This window comes from Platalea leucorodia (assembly GCF_965183815.1).
Source record: "Platalea leucorodia genome assembly, chromosome: 1".
NCBI lineage: Eukaryota > Metazoa > Chordata > Aves > Pelecaniformes > Threskiornithidae > Platalea > Platalea leucorodia.
Genome location: NC_138823.1, coordinates 168,464,255 through 168,488,893, shown reverse-complemented (window position 1 = coordinate 168,488,893; position 24,639 = coordinate 168,464,255). Strand labels below are relative to the sequence as shown.

At 64.8% G+C, this 24,639-nt stretch overlaps 2 protein-coding genes across 2 annotated transcripts; both read left to right on the top strand.

Annotated features, from left to right (window-relative positions):
* Positions 1 to 313: 313 nt before the first annotated feature.
* On the top strand, positions 314 to 8,518 carry LOC309590815 (zinc finger protein 783-like). Its single transcript, XM_082312289.1, has 6 exons — positions 314 to 421; positions 620 to 1,018; positions 1,662 to 1,788; positions 3,534 to 3,647; positions 4,534 to 4,644; positions 6,335 to 8,518. Exons 1-6 carry the CDS (start codon positions 398 to 400, stop codon positions 7,252 to 7,254), a joined length of 1,695 nt encoding a protein of 564 aa, XP_082168415.1. The 5' UTR covers positions 314 to 397; the 3' UTR covers positions 7,255 to 8,518.
* A 6,550-nt stretch (positions 8,519 to 15,068) lies between these two features.
* On the top strand, positions 15,069 to 22,992 carry LOC309589918 (zinc finger protein 783-like). Its single transcript, XM_082310637.1, has 6 exons — positions 15,069 to 15,164; positions 15,925 to 16,317; positions 17,233 to 17,359; positions 18,172 to 18,285; positions 19,303 to 19,557; positions 21,533 to 22,992. The coding sequence occupies exons 1-6, from the start codon at positions 15,141 to 15,143 to the stop codon at positions 22,621 to 22,623; spliced, it is 2,004 nt and encodes a 667-aa protein (XP_082166763.1). The 5' UTR covers positions 15,069 to 15,140; the 3' UTR covers positions 22,624 to 22,992.
* The last annotated feature ends 1,647 nt before the right edge of the window (positions 22,993 to 24,639 follow it).

Sequence of the window (24,639 nt, the reverse complement as noted above, 5' to 3'; positions counted from 1 at the left end):
CCCCGCGCGGCCCCGCTGCCGCCGGCGGGAGCGCGCCTGCCGCCCCGCCCCCGCGCCCGCCGCCCCGCCCCGCCGCGCTCCGCTCCGCCCCGCCATTGGGCCGCCGCCAGCGGGCTCCGCGCGGATTGGCCGAGCCGCCGGCCAATCAGCGCGGGGCCGGGGGATGCGGCGGCGGCTGCTGCCCCGGCGCGGTCCCGCCCGCTCCGCGGTCCGCCCGCCGCTAGGTGTCGCTGCGGCGCCGCCCGCCGCCGCCGCCGCTCCCAGCGTGCGCCGCGCTCTCGGCATGGCCGCTCTGCCCCGCCGCTGCTGAGAGGCGCCGGGCCCCCGCCGCCGCCGCCGCCCCGCTCCGCCCCGCTCCGCCGCCGCCCCCGCCGCCCCCGCCGCCCCCCGCAGGGCCATGGCCGACTGGGCCCCCGCTCAGGTAAGCGCTGCCGCCGCCATTTTCCCACCCTTCCCCCCCCCCCCCGCCGGCCGCCGCCCCCCGGGCCTGGCCCCGTCTCCCGCCTCCCGGGCCTGAGGGCTCGCAGCGCCGGTGCGGGCCTGTCCCGTCTCCCCCACGGAACCCCGTTCACCCCGCAGCCGGGCGGCGGAGCCCACGGCCCTGTCTGTGCCCCCGCAGGAGCTGGAGTGGGACATGGAGCCGCAGGAGCTGGCCCTGGAGCAGCCCCTGCCCGCCCCCGAGCAGGGCCCCGGCGGGGAGGCCGAGCTACCGGCCGCCGAGATCTCCCTGACGCTGGTCACCGAGATCCAGGCCGTGGACAGGAAGGTGGACGCCCAGGCCGCCCAGTTGATGAACCTGGAGGGGAGGATGAGGATGGCGGAAACCAAGCTGATCGGCTGCGAGAAAACGGCGGTGGAATTCGGGAACCAGCTGGAGAGCAAGTGGACCGCGCTGGGCACCCTCATCCAGGAGTACGGGCAGCTCCAGCGGCGCCTGGAGAACATGGAGAACCTGCTGAAGAACAGGAACTTCTGGATCCTGCGGCTGCCCCCGGGGGCGAAGGGGGAAGTCCCCAAGGTAACGGTCCTCTGCTCCGCGTCTTCGAAACGAGGTTGTTCCGCACGTACGCTGCGCTCGCAGCCCCGTTTCAGGGCAGCCGCCGTGCTGAGCGGGACGCGGCTTCCCTGCAGCGCTCTCTTTCCTCTAGCGCTCGGCGAGAGGCGCCAGCACAGGTCCCTTTGCGTTAATTGCGTGCCGCTCGTTACAGACGCGTGATCCTCGCCAAAGCGCGTCGCCCGCTCTGCGCGGGTCGCAGACTCCTTAGCGTGGCCGGAGCCGTGTTTGAGTCACGCAGCATTGGTGTGGCTCAGCCCCGTCTGCCTGCCTGGGTTTGGCAACGCGTGCCCGGTTCCTCTTCAGAGGCAGAACCACGTCAAAAACAAAGTGGGAAAAGGGTCTGCGTCGGGCGCTGGGCGCGAGACATCGTCTGCAGCGTGAGAGGGCTGGGAGGGGGCAGGGGCGGGCAGGTGACGAGGGAGAGCCCCGTCGTGTCCCTCGCAGGCAGGGGGGAAGCTGCCCGAGCCAGGCGCGGGGGAAGGAGCGGGCGTTGCTGCATGGAACTGTCCTGTGCGGTGCTCGAGGGGTTTGAAGGAGAAAACGTCCCTGGCTGTTTTCTTCAACAAGAAGCAAAACGCCTGAGCGTGTGACGATTCAATTGCAGGTCCCCGTGGCGTTCAACGATGCTTCGTTTAACTTCTCCGAGGAGGAGTGGAAAAGCTTGAACGAGTGGCAGAAGGAGCTGTACAGGCATATCATGAAAGGCAACTACGAGGCCGTCATCTCGATGGGTAAAGACGGGCTGGGGTTTGCCCTGAGCCTTCTGATGCGCCAGGTTTTCCCAGGGCCTGGCGGGTGGAAGCACCACCGTGCCTGGCAGGATCGGGGAGGGTGTGCTGGTCCGGGAACGCGTTACGCCGGCTTTCGACAGCAGCCCTGGCAGTTAGTTCAGTCCTCCCCAGTGCAGTGTAGCGGTGGCTGGACGTCATGAGCATCGCTGCAGTGACCGCGTCTCTGTGGCCGGTGGGAGCTGAGCGGGCACCTGGGTCGTGAGGAGGAGGGGAAGCGAGGGGACCCTCAAGCCAAGCAAAGATGGGGAAGAGGGGAGTTTTCTTTGTCACGCCAAGGTCCACAGATCCACTGCGCTGGGTGCATCAGCCTGCTCGCCGCTTAGGGCAGCAGAGGGGTGCCCGGCCTCTGAGGTTCCTTCCAGGCCTTTCTGTGGGCGATCAGTCCTTCCGCTGCAGAGCCTTCCGTAAGGCAGGAGAGCGAGGTTCGTCAGCTGCCTGCCTTGGTGCTCTGTCTGACCCCAGCCTCAGCCCGGGGAACGTTTTTTTGCGCAAGCTGTTGCGGTGTCTGCCCCTGTATCGCCAGGGGTAGAGCTGGGGAGAAGCAGCCGGCGAAGGCAAGCTCTGCCTTCTGCTTTCCCCTCCGGCAGCTCAGGGCAGCGCCTTCGCAGCTGAACGAACGTGCTCCGCTCGCTCCTTCCAGTCCCGGCTGCGGGGATTCCCTCTGGGGGACGCGCTGCCTTCGCGAGCACCTACGCGTGTTCGAGAAGTGGCCTCGCCTTGGCTGGACGTCCGCGTGCAGTGGTGGGAGCGCAGACGCCGTCCCTGGTGGACGGGCGTCTCCCCCCTGTGCGGCTGTGCAGGCTCACCTGCCATCCGACTCTGGGTGAGCCAGGCCTTTTGTCCTTTTATTTTTTTTTCCTTTCTTCCTTTATTCTTTTTGGACAGAGGTCGTCTGCAGTCCCTGTGTGTAAGGGAAAAAGGTGAAGGATAAATACGGGCCCCCATTCTCCTGTTTAAAAACCAGTCCCGCGTCCTACTCTAGGGGCGCAGGAGCGTAACAGTCCCGCTGAAGGGGATCTGTGGATCTGAGCCTGGAGCTTAGAAAAATGTATCTGTGCTTCATCTGAAGGTTTCCTTTGAGTAACGAGGTTTAGGGGTTTGGCCCTCATATAAGGCGAACGGATCCACCAGAGCAGCGGTGGAAATTAATACCCAGCGACTCACACTTGTTTGGAAATGAAGTTTTCCGCTCTCCGCCCTAGGAGAGGTTGCGATTGTCCCCTTTCCCCCGCCAAAATCCGCAAGCAGCCTGTGACTCGGACGAGTAGGACGGAGCGGTCCTGGCTGGAGGGATCCGCATGGGGAGGGCACTTCCCCTGCTGCCGCTGGCTGACAGCTCTGGTGCTGTCCCCGAGCTGAAGTCCCCATTGTAATGGATCCGCGGACCTTAGCAGAGAGGAGAAGAAAGGAAGCCTGGAGGTAAGCACAGATGCATTTTCTTATTCTCCTCCTCACGCTGCAGGCTGGGAGGTGCTCCTCACCGGAGCAGGGTGTGCTCCTGCAGTCCGCTCATGTTCCCAGGGCCCAGCCAAGGTGAGCGGTGCAGATGTGTGAGAGCATCTTCTTAAGCCTCTCTTTCCATTACCCGTCATCCCCAGCAGCGAAGGAAGGTTGGTGGGCGAAGGTTTGAGAGTCTCTCTCCTGCGAGGGCAAAGGAAATGTTCTGATCCTCTTTTTACCTGCAGATGCTGCCATTTCGAAGCCTGACCTCCTGTCACGGATCGAGCAAGGAGAGGATCCCAACGCGGAGGATCAGGATGACTCTGAGGGAGGAGAAACCCCTACAGACCCCAGCACCGGTGAGCCTTACGGTTCTAAGGACTCGGTGGGGAGGTGGAAAGCAGACACGTGGCTGCCACCGCCCGCGCGCGCTCTTCCGCTTGCCTCTGCTGTTGAGTTTTGCCAGCTCTGTCCTGGGGTACATGGTCGACAGCCACCTGAACACGAGCCAGCAGTGTGCCCAGGTGGCCAAGAGGGCCAGTGGCATCCTGGCTTGTATCAGGAACGGTGTGGCCAGCAGGAGCAGGGAGGTGATGGTGCCCCTGCGCTGGGCACTGGTGAGGCCGCCCCTCGAATGCTGTGCTCAGCGCTGGGCCCCGCACCCCAAGGCGGCCATGGAGGGGCTGGAGCGTGGCCAGAGCAGGGCAGCGAGGCTGGGGCTGGGGAGGAGCGGCTGGGGGAGCTGGGGGGGCTCAGCCTGGAGAAGAGGAGGCTGAGGGGAGCCCTCATCGCTCTCTGCAACGGCCTGAAAGGAGGCTGGAGCCGGGGGGGTCGGTCTCTGCTCCCCAGGAACAAGCGCTGGGACGAGAGGGAACGGCCTCAAGCTGCGCCAGGGCAGGGTTGGGGTGGGTGTTAGGAACAATCCCTTCCCCAAAGGGCTGTCAGGCCCTGGCCCAGGCTGCCCCGGGCAGGGGCTGAGTCCCCATCCCTGGGGGGATTGAAAAGCCGGGGAGATGTGGTGCTTGGGGACATGGGTTAGTGGTGGCCTTGGCAGCGCTGGGTTAGCGGTTGGACTCGAGGATCTTAAGGGTCTTTTCCAACCTTAACGATTCTATGATTCTATGATTCTATGCCTTTGCTTTCCTAGTCAGCTCTCACCCGATGCAGCCATCTCTCCCGAAATCCTCTGTAAAGCAGCTGGGAGGCGTGAGCGTAAACTCCTGTCGTTCTTTCTCCTGTGAACAGAGTTTTCCTTTCCTGGTCCCGATGACAGCTCGTGGAGTAAATACGAAGAGACTCTGGCTGAAAGCCACGAGGGCTCTGAGGAAGAGGAAAGCATGGAGGTCCCCAGTACATGTGAGTTAGAAGCGCAGAGCTTCGCCCAGCGCTGCGCAGAGGGGGAGAGAGGTGGGCTCAGGCTCTTGGCGCTGGCCGGGGATCGCCGGGGGGAGATCCTGCCTTCGCCGTGGTCTCCGCCGGGCTCGCCTCAAGGGTCAGCGTGGGCGCTGGACGGCAGCCGAGGCAGAAGGATGGCAGACGCGCTGAAGAAGCTGCGGTACACGAGCAGCAGGCTGTCAAAGCAGCTGCGGGCTGGCTCGGGGGTGCGGATCACCTGTACGGTGTCGCATCACTCGGCAAGGTAGCGTGTTTGGCCAGCCTCGAAGCAGAGATGAGCGGGAGCGGGCAAGCTTCGATGGCGTTAGCAACAAAGCTCTTAGAAGTCTTTTCCACGAGTGTGTAAAGTGATATTTTTCACAGCTTTCTCTGTCAGCCAAACGTGAGGCTTCTTGTGGCGCAGCGAAAGGGGTGTCCTTGTCACCGCCCCGTCGCTCCAGCTCCCTGCTTTGGAGCACGGGGACACGTGAGCCGCTTTGGGAAGCGTCCCTTGCGAGGATGTGCTTTTGGCTTCCCGGTCTCCTTCTCAGAAGCAGCTCAACTGTTCTGGCTGATGCTTTTCCAGACTTTCAGCCTGATGCAAACAAAGCGGCCTGTTTTCAAGCCGCACCGTTAGATGTCTGGCAAAGTGACAGGCAGATGAAGAGCCCTGCGATAGGGAGTGCTGAGTGGTCTTCTCTGGGCACGCAAACGCTTGGCACAGCTTTACCTTCTCACGTTCTGCAGAAACCTGTGGTTTTTTCAGCCCTCTTCTCCACATCCCCAGATCCTCTGGGCTCTTTTCATCCTCCATTTGCCAGGGTCCTTGGTGGTTGCTTGGAGTTGCCACTTATACCATGGGAGATCCTTTGGCCCCAGGCACTGTACAAGCCCAGAAAGAAAAGAGGTTTTATTCCCCTTCCCTCAATTTTTTTTGCCTTTATCCTGAACCACATGTTCTGAGAGGCCTGTTCTGTGTTCAGCGCTGGGTCCCTCACCCCAAGAAGGACACGGAGGGGCTGGAGCGTGGCCAGAGCAGGGCAGCGAGGCTGGGGCAGGGGCTGGAGCACAAGGCTGGGGAGGAGCGGCTGGGGGAGCTGGGGGGGCTCAGCCTGGAGAAGAGGAGGCTGAGGGGAGCCCTCCTCGCTCTCTGCAACGGCCTGAAAGGAGGCTGGAGCCGGGGGGGTCGGTCTCTGCTCCCCAGGAACAAGCGCTGGGACGAGAGGGAACGGCCTCAAGCTGCGCCAGGGCAGGGTTGGGGTGGGTGTTAGGAACAATCCCTTCCCCAAAGGGCTGCCAGGCCCTGGCCCAGGCTGCCCCGGGCAGGGGCTGAGTCCCCATCCCTGGGGGGATTGAAAAGCCGGGGAGATGTGGTGCTTGGGGACGTGGTTTAGTGGTGGCCTTGGCAGCGCTGGCTTAATGGTTGGACTTGAGGGTCTCAAAGCTCTTTTCCAACCTAAACAATTCTGTGATTCTAAGTCAAAATGCTTTGGCTTTGTCTGTGCTCCAGTACTGCTTAGGTAGCTCCCAGATGGGACTTGCAACCCCGTAGTGCCGGGTACTGTCCTGAGTGTGCAAAGCAGAGACCACCTCTGCCCCGAGAGAATTGCGGTCTAACTAACGAGGCAGTTGTTATCTCAAAGAAATGACATGAATGTCTCTGCTCTGCCAGATGAACAGCAGTGTGATGAGGAAGGTCCCGAAAGCCTTGAGCTTCCTAGCTCGCTGGCAGGAAAGTGGGAAGAGGTTTTCTCAAGCCCAGAGGAAGAGATGAAGCCAAGCAGCAAGGGCCGTAGCGGATCCACCCCGCAGCAGAGAACCGCAACAGGCAACGGGCTGAGGCGCTCCGCTCGCCGCGGGAGAGACTTGGCCAAGAAGGACGCTGCTGAGGACGTGGCCGCCGAAGAGGGGCCGTACATCTGCTGCGAGTGTGGGGAGAGCTTCCTGGACAAGCAGCTCTTTGCCACCCATCAGAAAGCGCACGCCAGCGAGGAAGCCTGCACTTCCCTGGAGCACGGAGAAAGCTTCAGGCAGAAATCCAAAACAACCCCTACAAAAGCCCAGGGGCCCTCCCGCTCCAAACCGGCCAAGCGCCCCGATGGGGAGAAGAGCTCTGGTTTCAAGTACGGCTTTGTCAGGCGCCAGGTGAACAACATGGTGGAGAGGCCGTACACCTGCTCCCAGTGCAAGGAGAGCTTCAGCCTGGAAGTGAGCCTTATCTTGCACCAGAAGCTCCATACGGGGAAGGGCGACGGGCCGCTGACGTGCACCTACTGCGGGAAGGACTTCCGAGACCTCTCCAAAGCCATCCGCCATCAGCGCATCCACACCGGGGAGAGGCCGTACCAGTGCACCGAGTGCGGGAAGAGCTTCATCCGGCGGGACCACCTGCTCAAGCACTGGCGCGTCCACACCGGTGAGACCCCCTACCAGTGTCCCGTCTGCGGGAAGCACTTCCGCTACAAAGAGTCTCTGAATTGTCACCAGAAAATCCACTCCCGCAACCCCCGGCCCATGGAGGATTCGCAGCACAACCTGGAGTCGGCAACTCAAACCGGCCATTTCTGCGTGAAAAAAGAAACTAAGCAGTAGCGCTGCGGTGGGAGGCCGGGGCAGAAGGGCTCGCGGTGACGATAACGGTCTAGCAGGTGGACGTGCAGCATGATGGGAGGTGAACTTGTATCGCAGCTAATCCATGTGGTCATGCTACAAAGCCCGCTTTGTTGAAGCATCAAAGGAATTCCTCTTAAAAACTCTGATCGGACGGCCTAGGCACCTCTTCGACCCCGCGGGGTTCTGTGGGACTTCCATAGCGGCGTAGGCCTCATACTAGTTGTCCCCTACGCAGGTTTGGATTTTGCCTGTAGAGAATAATCCCGAGCGATTCTCTGGGGTCCGTATTTAGCAGGTGTTTCCCCACCTATCTTTGTGCATATTCAGGAGTGACAAGCTTTCGCTTTCTTTTTTCCACTCGTTTCACCGCAAGGCTGGAAGCGCGAGGGAGGGAGGGAAGGAAGGAAGGTGCCATTCCCAGGCAACCGGCCGCCCGCTCCCGTTGCGTTGCCGCACCTCGAACGGCAGCCCCGTGCTGCGAGGCCGGGGCTGGGATGAAGGGAAGAGAGGCGAGGCAGAAACCGTGGTTAGGGGCACGACGCAGGATTTGTCGAAGGCAAAAAAAGCGGAGAGGAGAGAGCGGCAAAGAGCAAGATGAGAAAAAGTAGGTGCAGGAGGAAAGGACGGGCAGGAGAAGGGGCTGAGGACATTGGAGCAGGAGGAGTCGGGAAGGGCAGTGTGTGGAGGCGGTCGGGTAACTCACCCGAGGAGGACGCGTCTCTGTTCTTTTGAAGGATGTTACTGGCACCAGCCGGGCTGTGCTTTCCCTCTGGCCCAAGGGAACGGAGCCGCTGGTCCGTCACACGAACTCCTGTCAATGAAGGCGATTTTATTATTATTTTTTAACTGGGTTTGGTCTCACACTCAGGTAAGTCAGACGAGTGAAAGCAACTTCTCCTAACCCCTGTAAAGAGCTGTTTGGTTTTTAGTTAATCTAGAAGTAGTATATTATTATTATTATTATTATTAATTATTATTATTATTATTATTATTATAATACTACAAGGAAATGTGTGGCACTATATTTCACAGTTGATCTAAAACTCTTAAATGTATGAGCTAACTGACCGGAGTTTTTCAGACGTCTGTGTAAATATTGGTTGAGTTCTCGGAGCTAATCGGTGTTGTTCCTGAGGTGGCTGTAAGTGGTGTCTCTTCCGCTGTGTATCGTCAGCTGCTGGTTCGTGATCGTGTTTTGTAATAACTTTTGTAAAGTCTGTCAATACAGTGTTTCCATTCTGAAGCCCGTGTCGGGTGAGTGATCGCAGCCCCGGTCCCCTCGCTGGCCTCCGTGTTTCGTCCTTGCTCGCCCCTCTCCTGCGCTGACGCCTGACGCGCCCTTGCCCAGCACCCGGCTGTTATTTATTAGCGTTTTCCAGGTAATTTGCAGAACTGGTGAACTGCGCAAGCCCGGCGGGCTCTGCTCAGGTCTGTTACTGTCCGCGCTGAGCATCCGGGGAGCCAGAGCCGGCAAGCGAGGCTGCTCGGCGCAGCTCTGGGGCTGCTGTGGTTGGTGTCCGGTGTTCGGGGCTCGCGTTTTTAAGCTTTGCATCCAGCCGTAGCGGCAGCAGAGAAAGACTTCGGTTTTATGTGAGGATAATGTCACAGCTCCGGGAGCTGATCTGCGCCACGCACAAATAGGGCTGCCGCAGTGGCCGAGGAGTCGCCGGCCGCAGCCAGGCGCTGCTGCGGGGTAGAGCCGGGACAGTCCCGTGCCAGAAGCGCCGGCGCGTGCGGCTGCGGTGCTGCCCTGCGCCGCAGAGCTGGGATGTCGTGGACTGGCCCTCCAGCACTGACTGTGGCCCGCTGCGGCGGGCGAGAAGAGCCCCGGCGTGCTCTGCCGAGGGTCTGGCCACCAGCGCTGCGGGTTCGTCTCTCGCCAGATGGGGTGGCCTGGCCCCGTGGCGTCCCGGTGGAGCCGGAAGGACCTTGGCACGCGGGGCCGGGCTCGCTCCTGCCCGCTGCCCGTCGGAGCCACCAAGCCGGGCCGCGCTGGATTTGCATCGCCGCTTCCTCGCTCGCACGTACCCAAACTCTTTGTACCGGGGCTCCCAATAAACTGTTCCTGCCAGGCCTGGCCCCGCCGGGCAGCGCCCCGTTTTCTCTCGCTGCGCCGGGGCCTCGCGCGTCCCGGGGAACGCGGTGCCGGCTGCCGGGGCTGAGCCGTGGGGCTGGCGGGGGGGCAGCGGGTGCCCCGCGGTGTCCCAGGAGGGTCCTGCCCTTCCCCAGCAGCGCCTCCCCCAGCGCTGTGCCCGCCTGGGCTTCGCCCCCTCATCGCACCCTGGGGGTGCCGGGGGGTCCCCTCTCTCCTGGGGTGTTGGCAGAGGGGAGACTGGCGCAGCCCGAGGCACCAGCATCCCGGGCTGCTCCTGGGTCTCTGCCCCGGGACCTCGGCCGTGCCCGTGTCCCCAGCCGTCCCCGTGTCCCCTCTGCCACCTTCCCCCTGCTCCCCCCGTCCCGGTGACCTGGTCTGCAGCTCTGCAGTGGTGGCCGCGGCTGCAGCAATGGGTCCCAAGCCCTGGGGCTGGTGGAAGCTCCCATTTCTCCTCCGTTCCCATCCTGGAGCGGGCACAGGGCAACCGCCCGGCTCCTGCTCCCCTCTGCCGCGGTAAGGAGCTGCCGGCTGTGCCGGGGTGCCCAGGCGATGCCGCACACAGGGTGCTGGGGGGGGTGTGTTGCCCCTCCAGGCACTCTTCCTTGCCGGAGCCCGGCACAGGGGTCGGTCCCCTCTCCCAGCCCTGCCCGCGGTGCAGCCTGGCCTCCGCCGGAGCCCCCCAGAGCCCTGGCAGAGCCCACGGGGTTTTTCTGGCTCGGCACCAAATGTGGGACGTGGACAGGGCCCATGGGGCCTCTCCGTGGGTCGGAGCCAGCGCGGGGACGTGGCACTCGCAGCCCATGGGTCCCCGGCCTCATTGCCAGGCTGAGACCGGAGGGTGCCGGGGCTCCTCAGGCGGCCCAAGCCGTGCCGGGTGACCCTGACCGAATCCCCGCCGCGCTCTCTGGGGCTGGGGCTGCCCCGCGTGGGGAGGGAGAAGGGGCGAGCGCGCGGGACGGCTCGCGGCGGGGGGAAAAGCACCGCGCTGGAGCCGGCAGCCCGAGCGCAGGGCGGCCACCAGCGGCACCGAGGCCGAGCGCGGCTCCTGGTACCAGCACACGGAGACACCATACGTACACACGTATGTTTTTGTGGCGTATGCACGCGCTGTGCGCATATACATACTCATACGTACGTGGCCGGCAGCACAGGTCACGGACACGCAGCGCTCACGCGGACACAGCACCAGTGGCCGCATCCTGATCCCTCTCTGGCTGATCATGATGCAGATCCGCTAGCGGGAAATAAATATACACCATAAATATAGATCATAAATATAGATCATAAATATACACCATAAATATAGATCATAAATATACACGGGGACCCTGTGCACCGCGTGGGTCCCTCCCGCAGCTGGGCCCAGGCACTCCCTCTGCCCAGTAGCTGCCGCTGGATCCCAGTCTCCCCAGTTGCACTGGGATGGACAAGGCCCGGGGTGGTGACGCTCCCTGTCCCAAAGCTGCTCCCGCTGTCCCCTCCTGACGGTGTCACCCCGGCGGGGGCTGCGGCTCCCTGGGACCCAGACGGGGGGGCCAGGCGCGCCTCCCCCAGACGCCCCCGCGCCCCCCGTGCCGGCATCGCAGCGGCGACGGGATGCGGCCTCATCCCGTCCCCCTCGTCCCCTCCCTTTTTCCGCACTCCAAAGGGTTTCCTGCCCTTCCCCGTGTTCCGTGTCGCCAACTTCCCCCCATTGTCACCCCGTGCCGGGGGTCCCCAAGGTCAGGAGCGGGCGCGAGGCCGAGTGCCGGGGGCTGCTGCCACGCACGGGGCCCTGCCGGGGCTGAGCGCGGGAGCGGCTGCACCAGGGCGGGAGGGGATGGGATGGGACGGGATGGGATGGGGTGGGGATGGGACAGGGTGGGATGGGATGGGGATTGGGAGGGGAGGGGAGGGGAGGGGATGGGATGGGATGGGACAGGAGGGGATGGGACGGGAGGGGAGGGGATGGGATGGGATGAGGATGGGATGGGATGGGACGGGACAGGACAGGACAGGAGGGGATGGGACGGGAGGGGAGGGGATGGGATGGGATGGGATGGGACAGGAGGGGATGGGACGGGAGGGGAGGGGATGGGATGAGGATGGGATGGGATGGGACGGGACAGGACGGGACAGGAGGGGATGGGACGGGAGGGGAGGGGATGGGATGGGACAAGGTGCGATGGGATGGGATGGGGATTAGGATGGGATGGGATGGGACGGGATGGGATGGGACAGGACGGGAGGGGATGGGATGGGATGAGGATGCGATGGGATGCGATGGGATGGGATGAGGATGGGATGGGGTGGGGTGGGATGGGATGGGACAGGACGGGAGGGGAGGGGAGGGGATGGGATGGGATGGGATGGGATGGGATGGGATGGGGTGGGGTGGGGTGGGATGGGATAGGACGGGACAGGACGGGAGGGGAGGGGAGGGGATGGGGTGGGGACGGGATGGGACGGGACGGGACGGGACAGGAGGGGTCGGGCCGGGATGAGCAGACAGGGCTGGGGCGGGCCCGGGCCGGATGGGACAGGAGAGGCGGGGCCGGGCCGGGAGCGTCCGGTCGGGCCGGGATGGGTCCGGTGGGGCCGCGATGGGTCCGGCCGGGCCGGGTCGGGTCCGGTGGGGCCCGGCGGGGCGGTGCCGCCCCGGCAGCCCCGGTCCCGGGGGGGGGGGGCGGTTTCCATGGCGACACCGCCCTCCGGCCGCCATTTCAGGGGCCCGCGGGGCCGCGGGGGGGGGGGGGGGGCCGGCAGGGGGCGCCCGCGCCAGCCCCGCCCCCGGCCATGGCGGCGCCCGACGGTGCGGGCGGGGGGGGGCAGCTCCCGCTGTCCCCGGGGCCCCCCCGGGCCCCCCGTCCTCCCCCCGGGCCCTGCAGGGCCTCCCCCGTCACACCGGCCTCCCCCGGTGCCTGCCCAGTTCCCTCCAGTCTCTCCCCGCTCGCTCCCCCCAGTCAGCCCAGTCCCTCGGGCCCCGCGTTACTCCCGCCCCCCCCAGTCCGTCCAGAGCCTTCCCAGTTACCCCTCACCCCCCTCCCCCAGTTTCCTCAGCCCCTCCTCAGTCCTCCCCAGTTCCCCTGCCATCCCCACCAGTCACCCCCAGTCCTTCCCCAGTCACCCCTCAGTCCTCCCAGTCATCCCGGGAACAGCCCCAGTTCCCCTGCCATCCCCACCAGTCACCCCCAGTCCTTCCCCAGTCACCCCTCAGTCCTCCCAGTCATCCCGGGAACAGCCCCAGTTCCCCTGCCATCCCCACCAGTCATTCCCAGTCCTTCCCCAGTCACCCCTCAGTCCTCCCAGTCATCCCGGGAACAGCCCCAGTTCCCCTGCCATCCCCACCAGTCACCCCCAGTCCTTCCCCAGTCACCCCTCAGTCCTCCCAGTCATCCCGGGAACAGCCCCAGTTCCCCTGCCATCCCCACCAGTCATTCCCAGTCCTTCCTCAGTCACTCCCAGTCCTTCCCCAGTTCACCCAGCCCCTCTGGTCACTCCAGTCCCTCTCCAGTCACTCCCAGTCTCTCCCCAGTTGCCTCCAGTCCTTCCCCAGTCACCCCTCAGTCCTCACTCTCAGCCCAGCTACCCCAGGAACAGCCCCAGTTCCCCCCAGTTCCCCGCAGCCCCCCCAGTCCTCCCTGTCAGCCCAGTTACCCCTGGGGCTGCTCCTATTACTCCCAGTCCTTCCACAGTTCCCCCAGCCCCTCCAGTCACCCCCAGTCTCTCCCCAGTTGCCCCCAGTCCTTCCCCAGTCACCCCTCAGTCCTCCCCATCAGCCCAGTTATCCCGGGAACAGCCCCAGGTTCCCCCAGTTACCCGCAGCCCCTCCCCAGTTCCCCCCAGTCCTCCCTGTCAGCCCAGTTACTCCTGGGGCTGCCCCAGTCACTCCCAGTCCCTCTCCAGTCACTCCCAGTCTCTCCCCAGTCCTTCCCCACTCACCCCTCAGTCCTCCCTGTCAGCCCAGTTACCCCTGGGGCTGCTCCAGTTACTCCCAGTCCTTCCCCAGTCCCCCCAGCCCCTCCAGTCAACCCAGTCCCTCTCCAGTCACCCCCAGTCTCTCCTCAGTTGCCTCCAGTCCTTCCCCAGTCACCCCCCAGTCCTCCCCATCAGCCCAGTTACCCCAGGAACAGCCCCAGTTCCCCCCAGTCTCTCCCCAGTCCTCCCTGTCAGCCCAGTTACCCCTGGGGCTGCCCTAGTTGCTCCCAGGCCCTCCCCAGTTACCTCCAGCCCCTTCCCAGTTCCTCCTAGCTCCTTCCCAATTGCTCCCAGCACCTCCCCGGTTGCCCCAGTCCTTCCCCAGTTCCCCCAGCCTCTCCAGTTCCCCCAGTCCCTCCCCAGTTACCTGCAGCCCCTCCCCAGTTCTCCCCAGTCCTCCCTGTCAGCCCAGTTAACCCTGGGGCTGCCCCAATTACTCCCAGCCCCTTTCCAGTCACCCCCAGTCTCTCCCCAGTTGCCCCCAATCCTTCCCCAGTTCCCCCCAGTCCCTTCGCAGTTCCTCCCCAGTCACCCCAAGCCACTCCCCAGTTCCCCCCAGTCTCTCCCCAGTCCTCCCTGTCAGCCCAGTTACCCCTGGGGCTGTCCCAGTTACTCCCAGTGCTTCCCCAGTTCCCCCAGCCCCTCCAGTTCCCCCCAGTCTCTCCCCAGTTGCCCCCCTTACTCCCCAGTTCCCCCCAGCCCCTCCAGTTCACCCCAGTCCCTCTCCAGTCACCCCAGTCTCTCCTCAGTTCCCCCAGCCCCTCCAGTTCTCCCAAGCCCCTCCCCAGTTCCCCCCAGTCTCTCCCCAGTCCTCCCTGTCAGCCCAGTTACCCCTGGGGCTGCCCTAGCTACTCCCAGTCCTTCCCCACTTCCCCCAGCCCCTCCAGTCCCCCCAGTCCCTCCCCAGTCGCCCCAAGCCCCTCTCCAGTTCCCCCCAGTCATTCCCCAGATCCTCCAGCCCCTCCGGTCACCCCAGTTCCCCCCAGTCCCTCTCCAGTTCCCCCAGTCCCTCTCCAGTCACCCCAGCCCCTCCCCAGTTCTCCCAGCCCCTCCCCAGTTCCTCCCAGTCCCTCCCCAGATCCCCCCAGTGTCTCCCCAGTTCCCCCCAGTTGCTCTCCAGTTCCTCCCAGTGTCTCCCCAGTGCTCCCCAGTTGCCCCCCGTTCCCTCACCCCCCGCTCATCCCGTCCTCCGCCCCCCCCACCCCCCCCGGTCCCCCCGTTCCTCCCGCAGCCCCGCCCCGCGCGGGGGCCCCAGGGGCCCGATCCCGCCCCCCCCCGCTGGGTTCCCGGCGGGTTCCCGGCGGGGCGGGGGCGGCGGCGGTGGCGGGGCCGGGCGGTGCCGGCGGGGGGGGGGGCCCCGACGGTGCGCGGCGGCGGGGCGGTGATGCCGTCGGTGCGACAGGGGGCGCTGCGCTGGCGACGGACGCCCCGCTCCGCCCCGCCCGGCGCGGCCCCCGGCGCGGCCCGCGCGGTGCCGGCGGCCCGCCCGCCCCCTGCCGGCTCGGCGGGGCAGCGGCGGGGCCGGAGCGCCCAGCGCGGAGCGGCGGAGCCGGGACCCGGAGCCGCGCTCGGTCTCTCGCCGCCGCCCCCCCCCCCCGCCGCCGCCGCCGCCGCCTCTCCTCCCCCGGCCGGGCCGGGCCGCGCCCCGCCCCGCCGCGCCGCCCCGCCGCGCCCCCGCCCCGCCGCCGCCCCGCCGCGCCGCGCCGCCCCGGGCCCAGCCCGATGCCCGGCGGCGGGCGGAGGTGAAGGAGCGAGCGGGCGCTGGATCCTCCCGGCCGCGGCCCCCGGGGCCCCGGGCAGGGAACAAAGGGCCATGGCCGAGGGGGCTCCCGCTCAGGTAAGGGCGCCCGCCGCGCCCCGCCCGCCCGCCCGCCCGCCGCGGGTCGCGGCCCGGCCCGCCGCCGCTCGCCCGGCTCCCGCGGGCCGCACGTCGGGGCGGGCCGCGCCGTCGGGGCCGCGGCGGGCGGCGGCGGGGCGGGCGGCGGGGCGGGAGGCCGGCGGGGGCTGTCAGGGCGCGGGGCCGCGGCCGCCCCCCGGGGGGACGGGCGAGGGACGCGCCGGGCCGGCGGCGGCGCGGGCAGCCCCGGGGGGGCGGCGCGCCCGGGCCGGGCCTCCGCGGCCGGCGGCGCCCGAGCTGCCGTCGGGGGCCGGGCCTGCCCGTCCCGCTGCGCCCCCGGCGGCCGGGCCCTGCGGGCCGGGGAGGGCCCCCCCCGCCGCCCCGGTGACAGCCCCGCCGCCCCCCCCCCGCCCGCCGTGACACCGCCCGCTCCCCGCGGCGACGGGGCGGCCTGGCCCTGACAGCGCCCGCCGGCCCCCGGGGCGTCCCCTCCCCTCCCCGTGCCCGTGGCGACCGGGCTCGGCTCTCCCGTGTCACCTCCCGTCCCCGCGGTGTCGGGGCACCCCCCCCCCCCCCCCCCCGGGACCCCCCCGGGGCCGCCGCCGTAAGCAGCTTAGCGGGGTCAGCGCCCAGCGGCGACACGGGGACGTCCCCGCCGCCCCGGGCCCTGCGGTGGCCCCCGTCCCGGGGGTCCCCATCGCCCCGGGGGTGTCGTGTCCCCCCCCGCCGCGCCGTGACCCCGGCACCCCTCTGCCCGCAGGCGCCAGAGCCGGTGCTGCAGCCGCGCTGCCCCTCGCCCCTCCGGCCGCCGGCCGGCCCCGAGCGCACCTCGGAGCGGGAGACGCAGACGGCCGAGCTGTCCCTGACGGTGGTGGCGGCCGTGCAGGCGGTGGAGAGGAAGGTGGACTCCCATTCCACCCGCCTGCTCGACCTGGAGGGGCGGACGGGGATGGCGGAGAAGAAGCTGATCGACTGCGAGAAGACGGCGGCGGAGCTGGGGAACCAGCTGGAGAGCAAGTGCGCGGCGCTGGGCACCCTCATCCAGGAGTACGGGCTGCTCCAGCGGCGCCTGGAGAACATGGAGAACCTGCTGAAGAACAGGAACTTCTGGATCCTGCGGCTGCCCCCGGGCAGGAAGGGGGAAGTCCCCAAGGTAACGGTGTCCTGGGGTGCGGGAGCCCGGGTCTGCGCCCCGAAACGCTCGTGGAGGGCAGGACGGGGGGGAGAGGCGGTGGGAGAGCGGGGACGGCCCTGGCGCAGGTGAGTCGCTCGCCGTCGGGACCTGGCGAGAGCAGGGCTACCCCTCGCACCTTCCCGGCGCCTCCCTGGCCGGGGCCCGCCTGCGGTGGGGGACGGCCCCGAGGGCAGCGGCCCCCCGTACTCAGGCCCGAGGTTTCAGTTCTGCTTCGCCACGCTGGGCCGGAGAGAGCGGCGCGGGTCTGGAAGAGCGGGCTTTGCACCCTGGCACCCCGTTAGCGCAGTCGGGGAGCAGAAGCCGAACACAGCCCGGCTCGCGCATCCTGAATTTATCCTTAGAAATTATTACTTGGCAGACAGGCTTAAAAGTGCAGCCTGCTCCCGGCCAACTTGCACGCAATAACTAACGATAACTGGGAGCCCTTCGGGCCCCGGTAGAGTTTTCCTTCGAGTTCGGGGGTAATTGAATCTGGGTTTTTACGTCAGCTCATCAATAGAGATGAGGTCTGGCCCTTGCGCCCGATTTTTATCTCCTTGATGCTGCCTCCAGGCGGGCGCAAGCCCGGTCTCCTCTGGAGAGTCGTCCCTGCCGGTGCGGGGACCGAGAGGAGGAGGTCGGTGTCGTTTGGGGACATCACGCTCTGGGTTCATCACCGGGAACCGGCCGTTTGGCTGAGACCTTTAATCACATAGAAATACGTGCCCAGGAGTTGGTTTAGATAGAAAAACCAACTTGTTGATGGCCGTGAAGTAGCTGAAGCCTCGCCGTGTGCGAGTGGGAGCGAGCTGCCGCTGCCGGCAGCCAGAGATAACGCGCCGGGCTCCTGGAGAGCGAGGCGGCCGCCTGAACCCGAGCTGCTTGTGGTTGCAGGTGCCGGTGACGTTTGACGACGTGTCCGTCTACTTCAACAACAAGGAATGGGAGAAGCTGGAGGAGTGGCAGAAGGAGCTGTACAAGAACGTGATGAAGGGGAACTATGAGTCGCTGATCTCCCTGGGTAAATACGGGGTGTCCTCGCTCCGGTGAAAGGCAGGTTCCCTGGGGCTCCTGGCTGCCCGCAGGCCTGGGCGTCTTCCGAGTCCTCCTCGGAGATCCCCTTGAGACCCAAATGTCCCATTTTAAATGGAGACTTAGAACCACAGGAGGATGGTTCTAGCCTGGGTAAGGGCATCTCGCCGGCAATGGCCGGGTGTTCCCGGCTCGGGGCGCGGTGCTGTCCTGGCTGGGTGGGGGCCACCTGCGGGCAGGTGGGCTGGAGACCTGAGGCTCCTTCCAGCCAGAGCGACTCAGTGAAAAACCAGCAGCTTCCCCGTGGCTGTTGGAGGGGCTTCCCTTCATCTTCTGGGTCGGCAGCGGGTACCAGCCCATGCACCCCTTCAGAGGACGCTTTTGCAGAGTGAAAAGTTGTCCGATGCAGTCTTAGCTGCGCTCCTTTGGGGCATTTCCTACTGAAGCTGCAGGAGAAATTCTGGCTCTGCTGGGGCCAGAGGTGAAACGCTTTTGGCTTCAGGAGAGCCAGGAGTTTGCTTGAGAAGTTCTAAAACCCTGCCAGAAAAGCGTACAGGTTGGGTTTCTTCTCGAAGGCAGTTCCTCTGTGCGTGTGGCACCTCAGCCCCTGCCTCCGTGAATCTCCTCTGCCCGTCCAGGGAGCCTGGCCTGCCTGCAGCACCAGGCTTTTCTGCCTGCAGACCCTTTGTGGATGCTCCTGAGTGTCTTCACGTGTCCCCGCAGGCGCTGGGGAGAGGTGGAAGCAGCTATTAGGATTGCCTGTGCAGTAATCCCTTCCTCCATCCCTCTGTCTCTCAACAGACTATGCAATTTCCAAACCTGGTGTTTTGTCTCAGATCGAGCAAGGAGAGGAATCGCGGGTCAGGAATGAGCAGGACTTGGAGGAGAGCGAGATCATTACCGATGCCACCGCAGGTGAGACGGCAGCTTCGCGCGAGGGGAGCCCTAGGTTGCCTTCAGAGGAGCTGCTCGCCCCGAGGCTAAAGCGAGTGGTGCTGAGAGCCGTGCCGAGGAGGTTATGGGGAGGAGCCTTGCGTACGAGCGGGAAAGGTTTGACTGATGAGAGATTTGATGTCCAGGTACAGCTCAACGTACAAACCAGGGCAAGCGGAGCCCGGAGAGTTGGGCACTAGGAGCCGTCAGCAAGGGAAACATCTGCAACCAGCTCAGCTCCTCCGGGAGCCGGCGTGCCCGGCAAGAAAGGAGAATCGGGTGCCATTGGGAAACCCCATCCACCCGAGGGAGCCGTAGCCTTCCCAAAAAATGCTCTCCACCCTCTCTGGTTGTGGGGATGGTGCCTGGGTTCATCCTCGGAGCATCCCCCCGGTGCCCCATCCTGCACGCAGGGGCCCGGGGTGCTGAGGTGTTTCTCCAAGGGCAGGGCTGGGCTGGGAGCAGGGCACCAGGGACCCCGAGTCCCGGCGCGACTCCCGCTTGGAGATAAGGGGGGAGATAAGGAGGTGTCCTAGAAGAGACGGTGCCAGCTCTGCTGCTGGTCTCTGGTCCCGGGCTGTGGATGTGGGGTCGCTCCGACCCCCTGCCCACGCTCTTGGTCACGAGGATCTTGAAGTTAAATTGAGGCCAACGGGAAGAGAAAAATCATCAGCTGCCCACAGGGAGCTGCCGGCTCAGTGCTGCAGCCAGGGAATGTGGGGTGGCAGAGGGGTGCTGAGCTGCAGGCGCTGAGCCCCCAGGCTGGGCGGAGGGAGTCCCCTGTGCCTGCAGAGGATCCCAGGCGAGAGGCGGGAGCGTGGCAGGGATGGTTGAAGGGCAGGGGCTGAAGGGAGAGCAGAAGAGGCCGAGCGAACGAAACTCCTCTGCAGGATCAGCAGTCAGAGCTGGTCCGCGGGGAGCCGGCAGGGATTGTTGCGAGCGGTTTCTTCATCCTGGCTCCCAGGAATGACGGCGAGCGGGAATCTCTCTTTGCTGCAGCTGGCATAAGGGTTGTGATCAAAACGGAGGAGCTCCTTCCTGAAGACAGCCCCGAAAACCCTGAGCTGCATGGGATGTCGGGGCAGTCGGAGGGGAGCTTCCAGAGTCCAGACGAGGAGGCAGCCTGCGAGAGCCCCTACGGCTCCGTCTCCCCTCCGAGGGAACTCCCAGGAACCAGCCTGGGTGACTCGTCCGAATACGTAGCTGACTTCAACGAGATCCAGAGAGTCATCGTTCACCACGGGAGCTGCACAGGTGAGATGCTTGGCACGCAGCTCTGCGGCACGTGGCACGTGGTGGGGCTGGAGGCCCAGGAGAGGCTGTGGGAGGTCAGGCAAGGGTGGGGAAAGGGTTGGATGAAAGAGAAGGGGTAAATCCCCCCAGAACCAGCACCAGAAGGAAAGTTTCTGGCTGCCGCCACCCCAAGAGCAGCTGCGGTGAGACCTCAGGCCGGGAGAAGGAGGCAGCCCACACGTGGTGGACATCAGAGCGTGGTCACTGAGGGCACCTGCCCCGCTCCAGAGAGGAGCGAGCAGCGGCTCAGTCCTCCGCGGGTGGGAGAAGCCCTTGTTACACACAGGGACCAAGGGAATCCGTGTCCCAGGCAGCACTTTATGAGAGCCCCAGTGAGCCCCCGCTGCCAAAATCCCGCCGTTGCAGAGGGCAGAACGGCGATCGAGGACTCCCACCCTGGTGTTAGTCGTGCGGAGGAACGGTGTAAGCTGCTCGGGTGCTTACACACCAGACTTTGCTGGAGGAACATTGCGGGGTCCTGCACATCGACCAGCGTGGGGATCACTCGGGGCAGGTCTGGAGGATGGGGACAAGGGTGGCCGGGGGTCCGTGACATGTGAGCTGCTGGGAGGGAAGGGTGCGGTGAGGTTAGTGGAGAGACGAGAAGATGGCACTGTGTAGAAGTCCACTGGCTGAGCAGCAGATACAGCCCGGGTCCTACAGACGTGCTTCGAGGGCGAGAGATGGGAGAGCGGGGAGATGGGCTGTTGGGAACGGTGGGTTTCCTGCCTTCTGACGGCTTTGCGATGGTGTAACGCCAACCGAGAAAGAGAGAGTTGGGTTCTTGACGTCCACCTCAACTCCGTCTTGTGGATCCTGTGGCCTCATGGTTTTCTGAAGGAAACCAGTTAAGCCGCCAGTGGGGCTGGAGCCGATCCTCATCCGAGAGCCAGCGCCTCGGCTGACGCGTGGGGCCCTGGCTGGTGGGGCTGAGCAGGAGCTGCGGCAACGCTCTGACCGGGGTGCGGGTGCCGGTGGCCAGCGCTTGAGCAGCGACGGCCCCTGGGTCTGCATAGGGGAAGCTCCTTGCTGCGAGGAGGTGGGGAGGAGGACTTGGGAATGTGGGTTTTCCCCACTGACCCCTCTGTCAGAGAGGAGAGGGTCGCAGCTTTGATAGATCCTGTGCCCGTCGGCTGCCTCTTCTTGGGAAAATGTGGCTGCTCTTCCTGGAAAAGCACATAGGCCTGGCTCAAAGTCCAGCGCGGGGTGACGTGCGAGGCATCCACCGTGGGCCTTTCCTCGGGGCACACTGGCTGCACGTGTCCCCGATAGGGCCGGTGTCACCAAACAAAAACACCAGGTCACCTCTGGCGTCGGTGACGCAAGGGGGGAGCTGGACACGCAGATGTCTGTCCCACCGCTGTTTGCCTCTGGGAAGGAGGGGGGGTCTCTGGCTGCGCCCCGTCGCAGTGAGGCCGAAGGAAGGGGACGGTCCCAGGCTGGGCACGTTGTCTCGGGAGCGGAGCTGGAGCCCGGCAGCCCCGCGCTGTGTTTCCGTCGAGCGGTGCCGTGCCGGGTGTGGGGAGCGTTGTTGTAGCCCAGCGAAACGGCAGCAGATGGAGCTGCTCTGAAATCGCTCTGCCGCCCGAGTCCTTGCAAACCGATGGTGCTGTTATCCCCCTGTCTCGCAGCATCATGAAATTGCAAAATCTTTTGGCAGGCAGGTCTCACTGCACCCTCCGAAGGAGCCTGTCCAGGGGGCAGTTTGTCTGTCCTGCCTGTCCGGGGGGCGCAGGCTCGCCTTGCCGCTGCGCGAGGACGTGCCCCGTCCCAGGGCGTGGGGCTCCGGCCTGGAGCCAGCTCACGTCTGGGCGGTCAGGCAGGCGCAAACAGCTGCAGGAGCCTGTGCAGATGGTTCTGTAGCAGCCCCCAGGTGCATAAAAGGCCACCCCGTCCCACCCGATGACCCTAACGCTGTTCCGTTTTTTCCCCGCAGAGGACGGGATCGTGATCAAGACAGAGGAGGAGGAGGAGGACGACCCCGACACCCTGGAGCCGTGCGCCATGTTCTCGGGCAGGACCGAGCCGCCGGCGTTCCCCAGCCACGAGGCCGGGCTGGGCTGCGAGGCGCAGTGCAGCTCCAAAACGCAGCCCAGGAGCCTGGCGGCCGCCCGCGTGGGGAAGCCCCCCGCCTGCGAGAGGGACTCCGGGGAGATGAAGCCGGCCACCGCCCAGCAGCGGAACCGGACGAGGGAGAGACCCTACATCTGCCCCGAGTGCGGGAAGAGCTTCATGCTCAAGATCAACTTCATGATCCACCAGCGCAACCACCTCAAGGAAGGGCCCTACGAGTGCCACGACTGCGACCTCAGCTTCCGCAACAAGCAGCAGTTCCTGCTGCACCAGCGCAGCCACACGCGCCGGGGCGTGGGGGTCCCCCGGCGCCCCGAGCACGGCCTCAAGCCCCAGCCGCGGCCCCCGCCCCCGGGGAAGCCCTACAAGTGCTCCGAGTGCGAGAGCAGCTTCAGCCACAAGTCGAGCCTCAGCAAACACCAGATCACCCACGTTGGGGAGCGGCCCTTCACCTGCGGCGAGTGCCGGCGGAGCTTCCGCTTGCAGATCAGCCTCATCATGCACCAGAGGATCCACGCCGGCAAGAGCGAGATGGCCTTCCTCTGCCCCCAGTGCGGGAAGAACTTCACCCGGCCCTCCCACCTCCTGCGGCACCAGCGGACTCACACCGGCGAGCGGCCCTACCAGTGCAGCCAGTGCGAGAAGACCTTCAGCGAGAAGTCCAAGCTCACCAACCATTACCGCATCCACACCCGGGAGCGCCCGCACGCCTGCGCCGTCTGCGGGAAGGGTTTCATTCGCAAGCACCACCTCCTGGAGCACCAGCGCATCCACACGGGCGAGCGGCCCTACCACTGCACCGAGTGCGGCAAGAACTTCACCCAGAAGCATCACCTCCTGGAGCACCAGCGGGCGCACACCGGCGAGCGGCCCTACCCCTGCACCGAGTGCACCAAGTGCTTCCGCTACAAGCAGTCCCTCAAGTACCACCTGAGGACGCACATGGGAGAGTGAGGGGCTGCCGACGGCTTCCTCTCCCTCCCCTCCCTCCCTTCATCCATCCCTCCAGCCCTCCTCCTCCTCCTCCTCCGCTCATCCTCCCTCCCTCCCTCCATCCCTCCCCCCCCCCAGCTCAGGGCATGGACATCAAGGAAGCTTTGTGTGGTAGCGCCGCTGGTCTGGTGGAGACGGCTAGGCTGATTGGAAATAAATTAATTAATTAAAGCAAGCAACGCGCGGCAAAATTAAAAGATTATATATATATAAAATTAACAGAAGCAGCTGATTTAGGGGGCATCCTCACCATCAGAAAAAAGCAAACAAACCAACAACAAAAGAAACCTGTACAGGGTGTTTTGCCGGAGTAGGACTCTTAACTGCTTTTTAAATCTACTGTTTGTTTTTTTAATAAATGTGGAGGAACTTTTTATTTGATAAGCAAACTTAGGATCGCCAAGATTTTTTTTTTTTTTTTTTTTTTTTTTTAAATGCTCTGTAGGCTGATTCTGGCACAGTCACTTTTGTCCAGGGGCTCTGCAGAGGCGCTGCCTCGTCCCAGCTTTCCGGGCTGGACGCGACAGCCGCTCAGCAGCGCGTGGCGACAAGGAGCTCCCGGCCAGGGGGAGGTGAGTAATAAATAGATCCAGATGACGAGGAAGTTCTCCGTGTGTCTAGATTGGAAGCGCTGGTAGGTGCCTGCCCGGCTCTCGGGGCTGTGATGCACTCATGAATTATACAATAGAATAAAATACTAGTTGCAGTAAAAGAACCTTTTTCTGGTAGGACCCCATCAGCAAGGCTCCTCCAAACACTCATTTCTAGCGCTTAATCCTTCTGCAGCGGCAGACGCCTCTCCGGCGAGCGGCGACCCCGGGCGCCCGGCCCTCCCGCCGCTACGAGAGCTGCACCGAAGGCATCGCCGGCCGGCGCGAAACACGGGAGCGGTTTGTAGACGCGGGTCTTGCCGCGGGGTGCTGTGGGGTCACGATGTACCTGTGCGCAAGACCTTGACGTGTTTTAACTGCTCTTCTGCTCTCTTTGAAACGCACTGCGGCGAGCGGGCTGCCCTTGCCGGTGGCACCGACCGCGCGCTCCCCAGCGGCGGGAGCAGCGGGACTCCTGCCCCAGCTCGGGGCTGCCTGCGGGAGACCTCCCGGTCCCAGGTACCCGCTGCCGGGGTCCCTCGCCACGCGGCCGTGGCTGTAGTCGCGGTGGGTGGGACACGGGTCAGTCTCCTTGCTGTTGGTTTGAGCTCCCGTCTCCAGCGGCTCGGTTCTCCGTGGTCCCGGCTCGTCCTCGTCGCAGCTCCCGTAGCTGGGCTGTGGCTGGGTGAGGTGCACCCGAAGGGCCGGGCCGTGGCCGGAGCGGTGACGCCAGCTTCCCGGTGCACACTGGGCTCCTGGCCGACGGGTGCTGTGGGGAAGGCGGTGTCAGATCTCATGTTGGACAGTGGCATCAATAAACAGAGCAATGATGGGATAAGTTGTCGGGACCTGTTAATGCCTTTGCAGAACCGAAGTCCTCGCTGCAGGACTTCCCATGTGTATGAACCCCTCCTAAATTTGTAATTTACAGCCTCTTCTGCACTAGAAAGTGCGTGGAGCTGCTGGGAGCTGCCGGCTGGTCACCGCCGCGGAGAGAAGCGTTTCGGGGCTGCCAGGGCAGGCTCCAGCCAAGGTTCCTGCGTTCCCACTGCCGGGGTGATGCTTGAAACTCCCTGGGAACAGTTTGGGGTTTCAGATTGTGGCATGCAGTCTGACGTGGCTTAAACATCCTGCGACGGGGCTGATGTCCCGGGAGGGAGGTGCTGGTGTGGGACAGGAGGGCCTGGCTGCCCCTCGGCAGCTTCCCTGCATCCCCCTCATCAGGACTAAATGCAATTAAGGGGGATAAAGAAATTAAAAGCAGAACTGACTCTGCTTCTCAGCAGCTCGTGTTCATGCTGGCAGAGCTACGGACCTGGCGCTGTCCTTTTTTCTTCCTAAAAATGGACGGATTCTGCTTTTTTCTGGCAAAGCAGCCACTTAGGTG

Coding starts and splice junctions, on each gene's coding strand:
- LOC309590815 (XM_082312289.1), top strand. CDS start 398: ATGGCCGACTGGGCCCCCGCTCAG. Junction 422..619: donor CCGACTGGGCCCCCGCTCAG/GTAAGCGCTGCC, acceptor GTGCCCCCGCAG/GAGCTGGAGTGGGACATGGA. Junction 1,019..1,661: donor CGAAGGGGGAAGTCCCCAAG/GTAACGGTCCTC, acceptor ATTCAATTGCAG/GTCCCCGTGGCGTTCAACGA.
- LOC309589918 (XM_082310637.1), top strand. CDS start 15,141: ATGGCCGAGGGGGCTCCCGCTCAG. Junction 15,165..15,924: donor CCGAGGGGGCTCCCGCTCAG/GTAAGGGCGCCC, acceptor CTCTGCCCGCAG/GCGCCAGAGCCGGTGCTGCA. Junction 18,286..19,302: donor CATTACCGATGCCACCGCAG/GTGAGACGGCAG, acceptor TCTTTGCTGCAG/CTGGCATAAGGGTTGTGATC.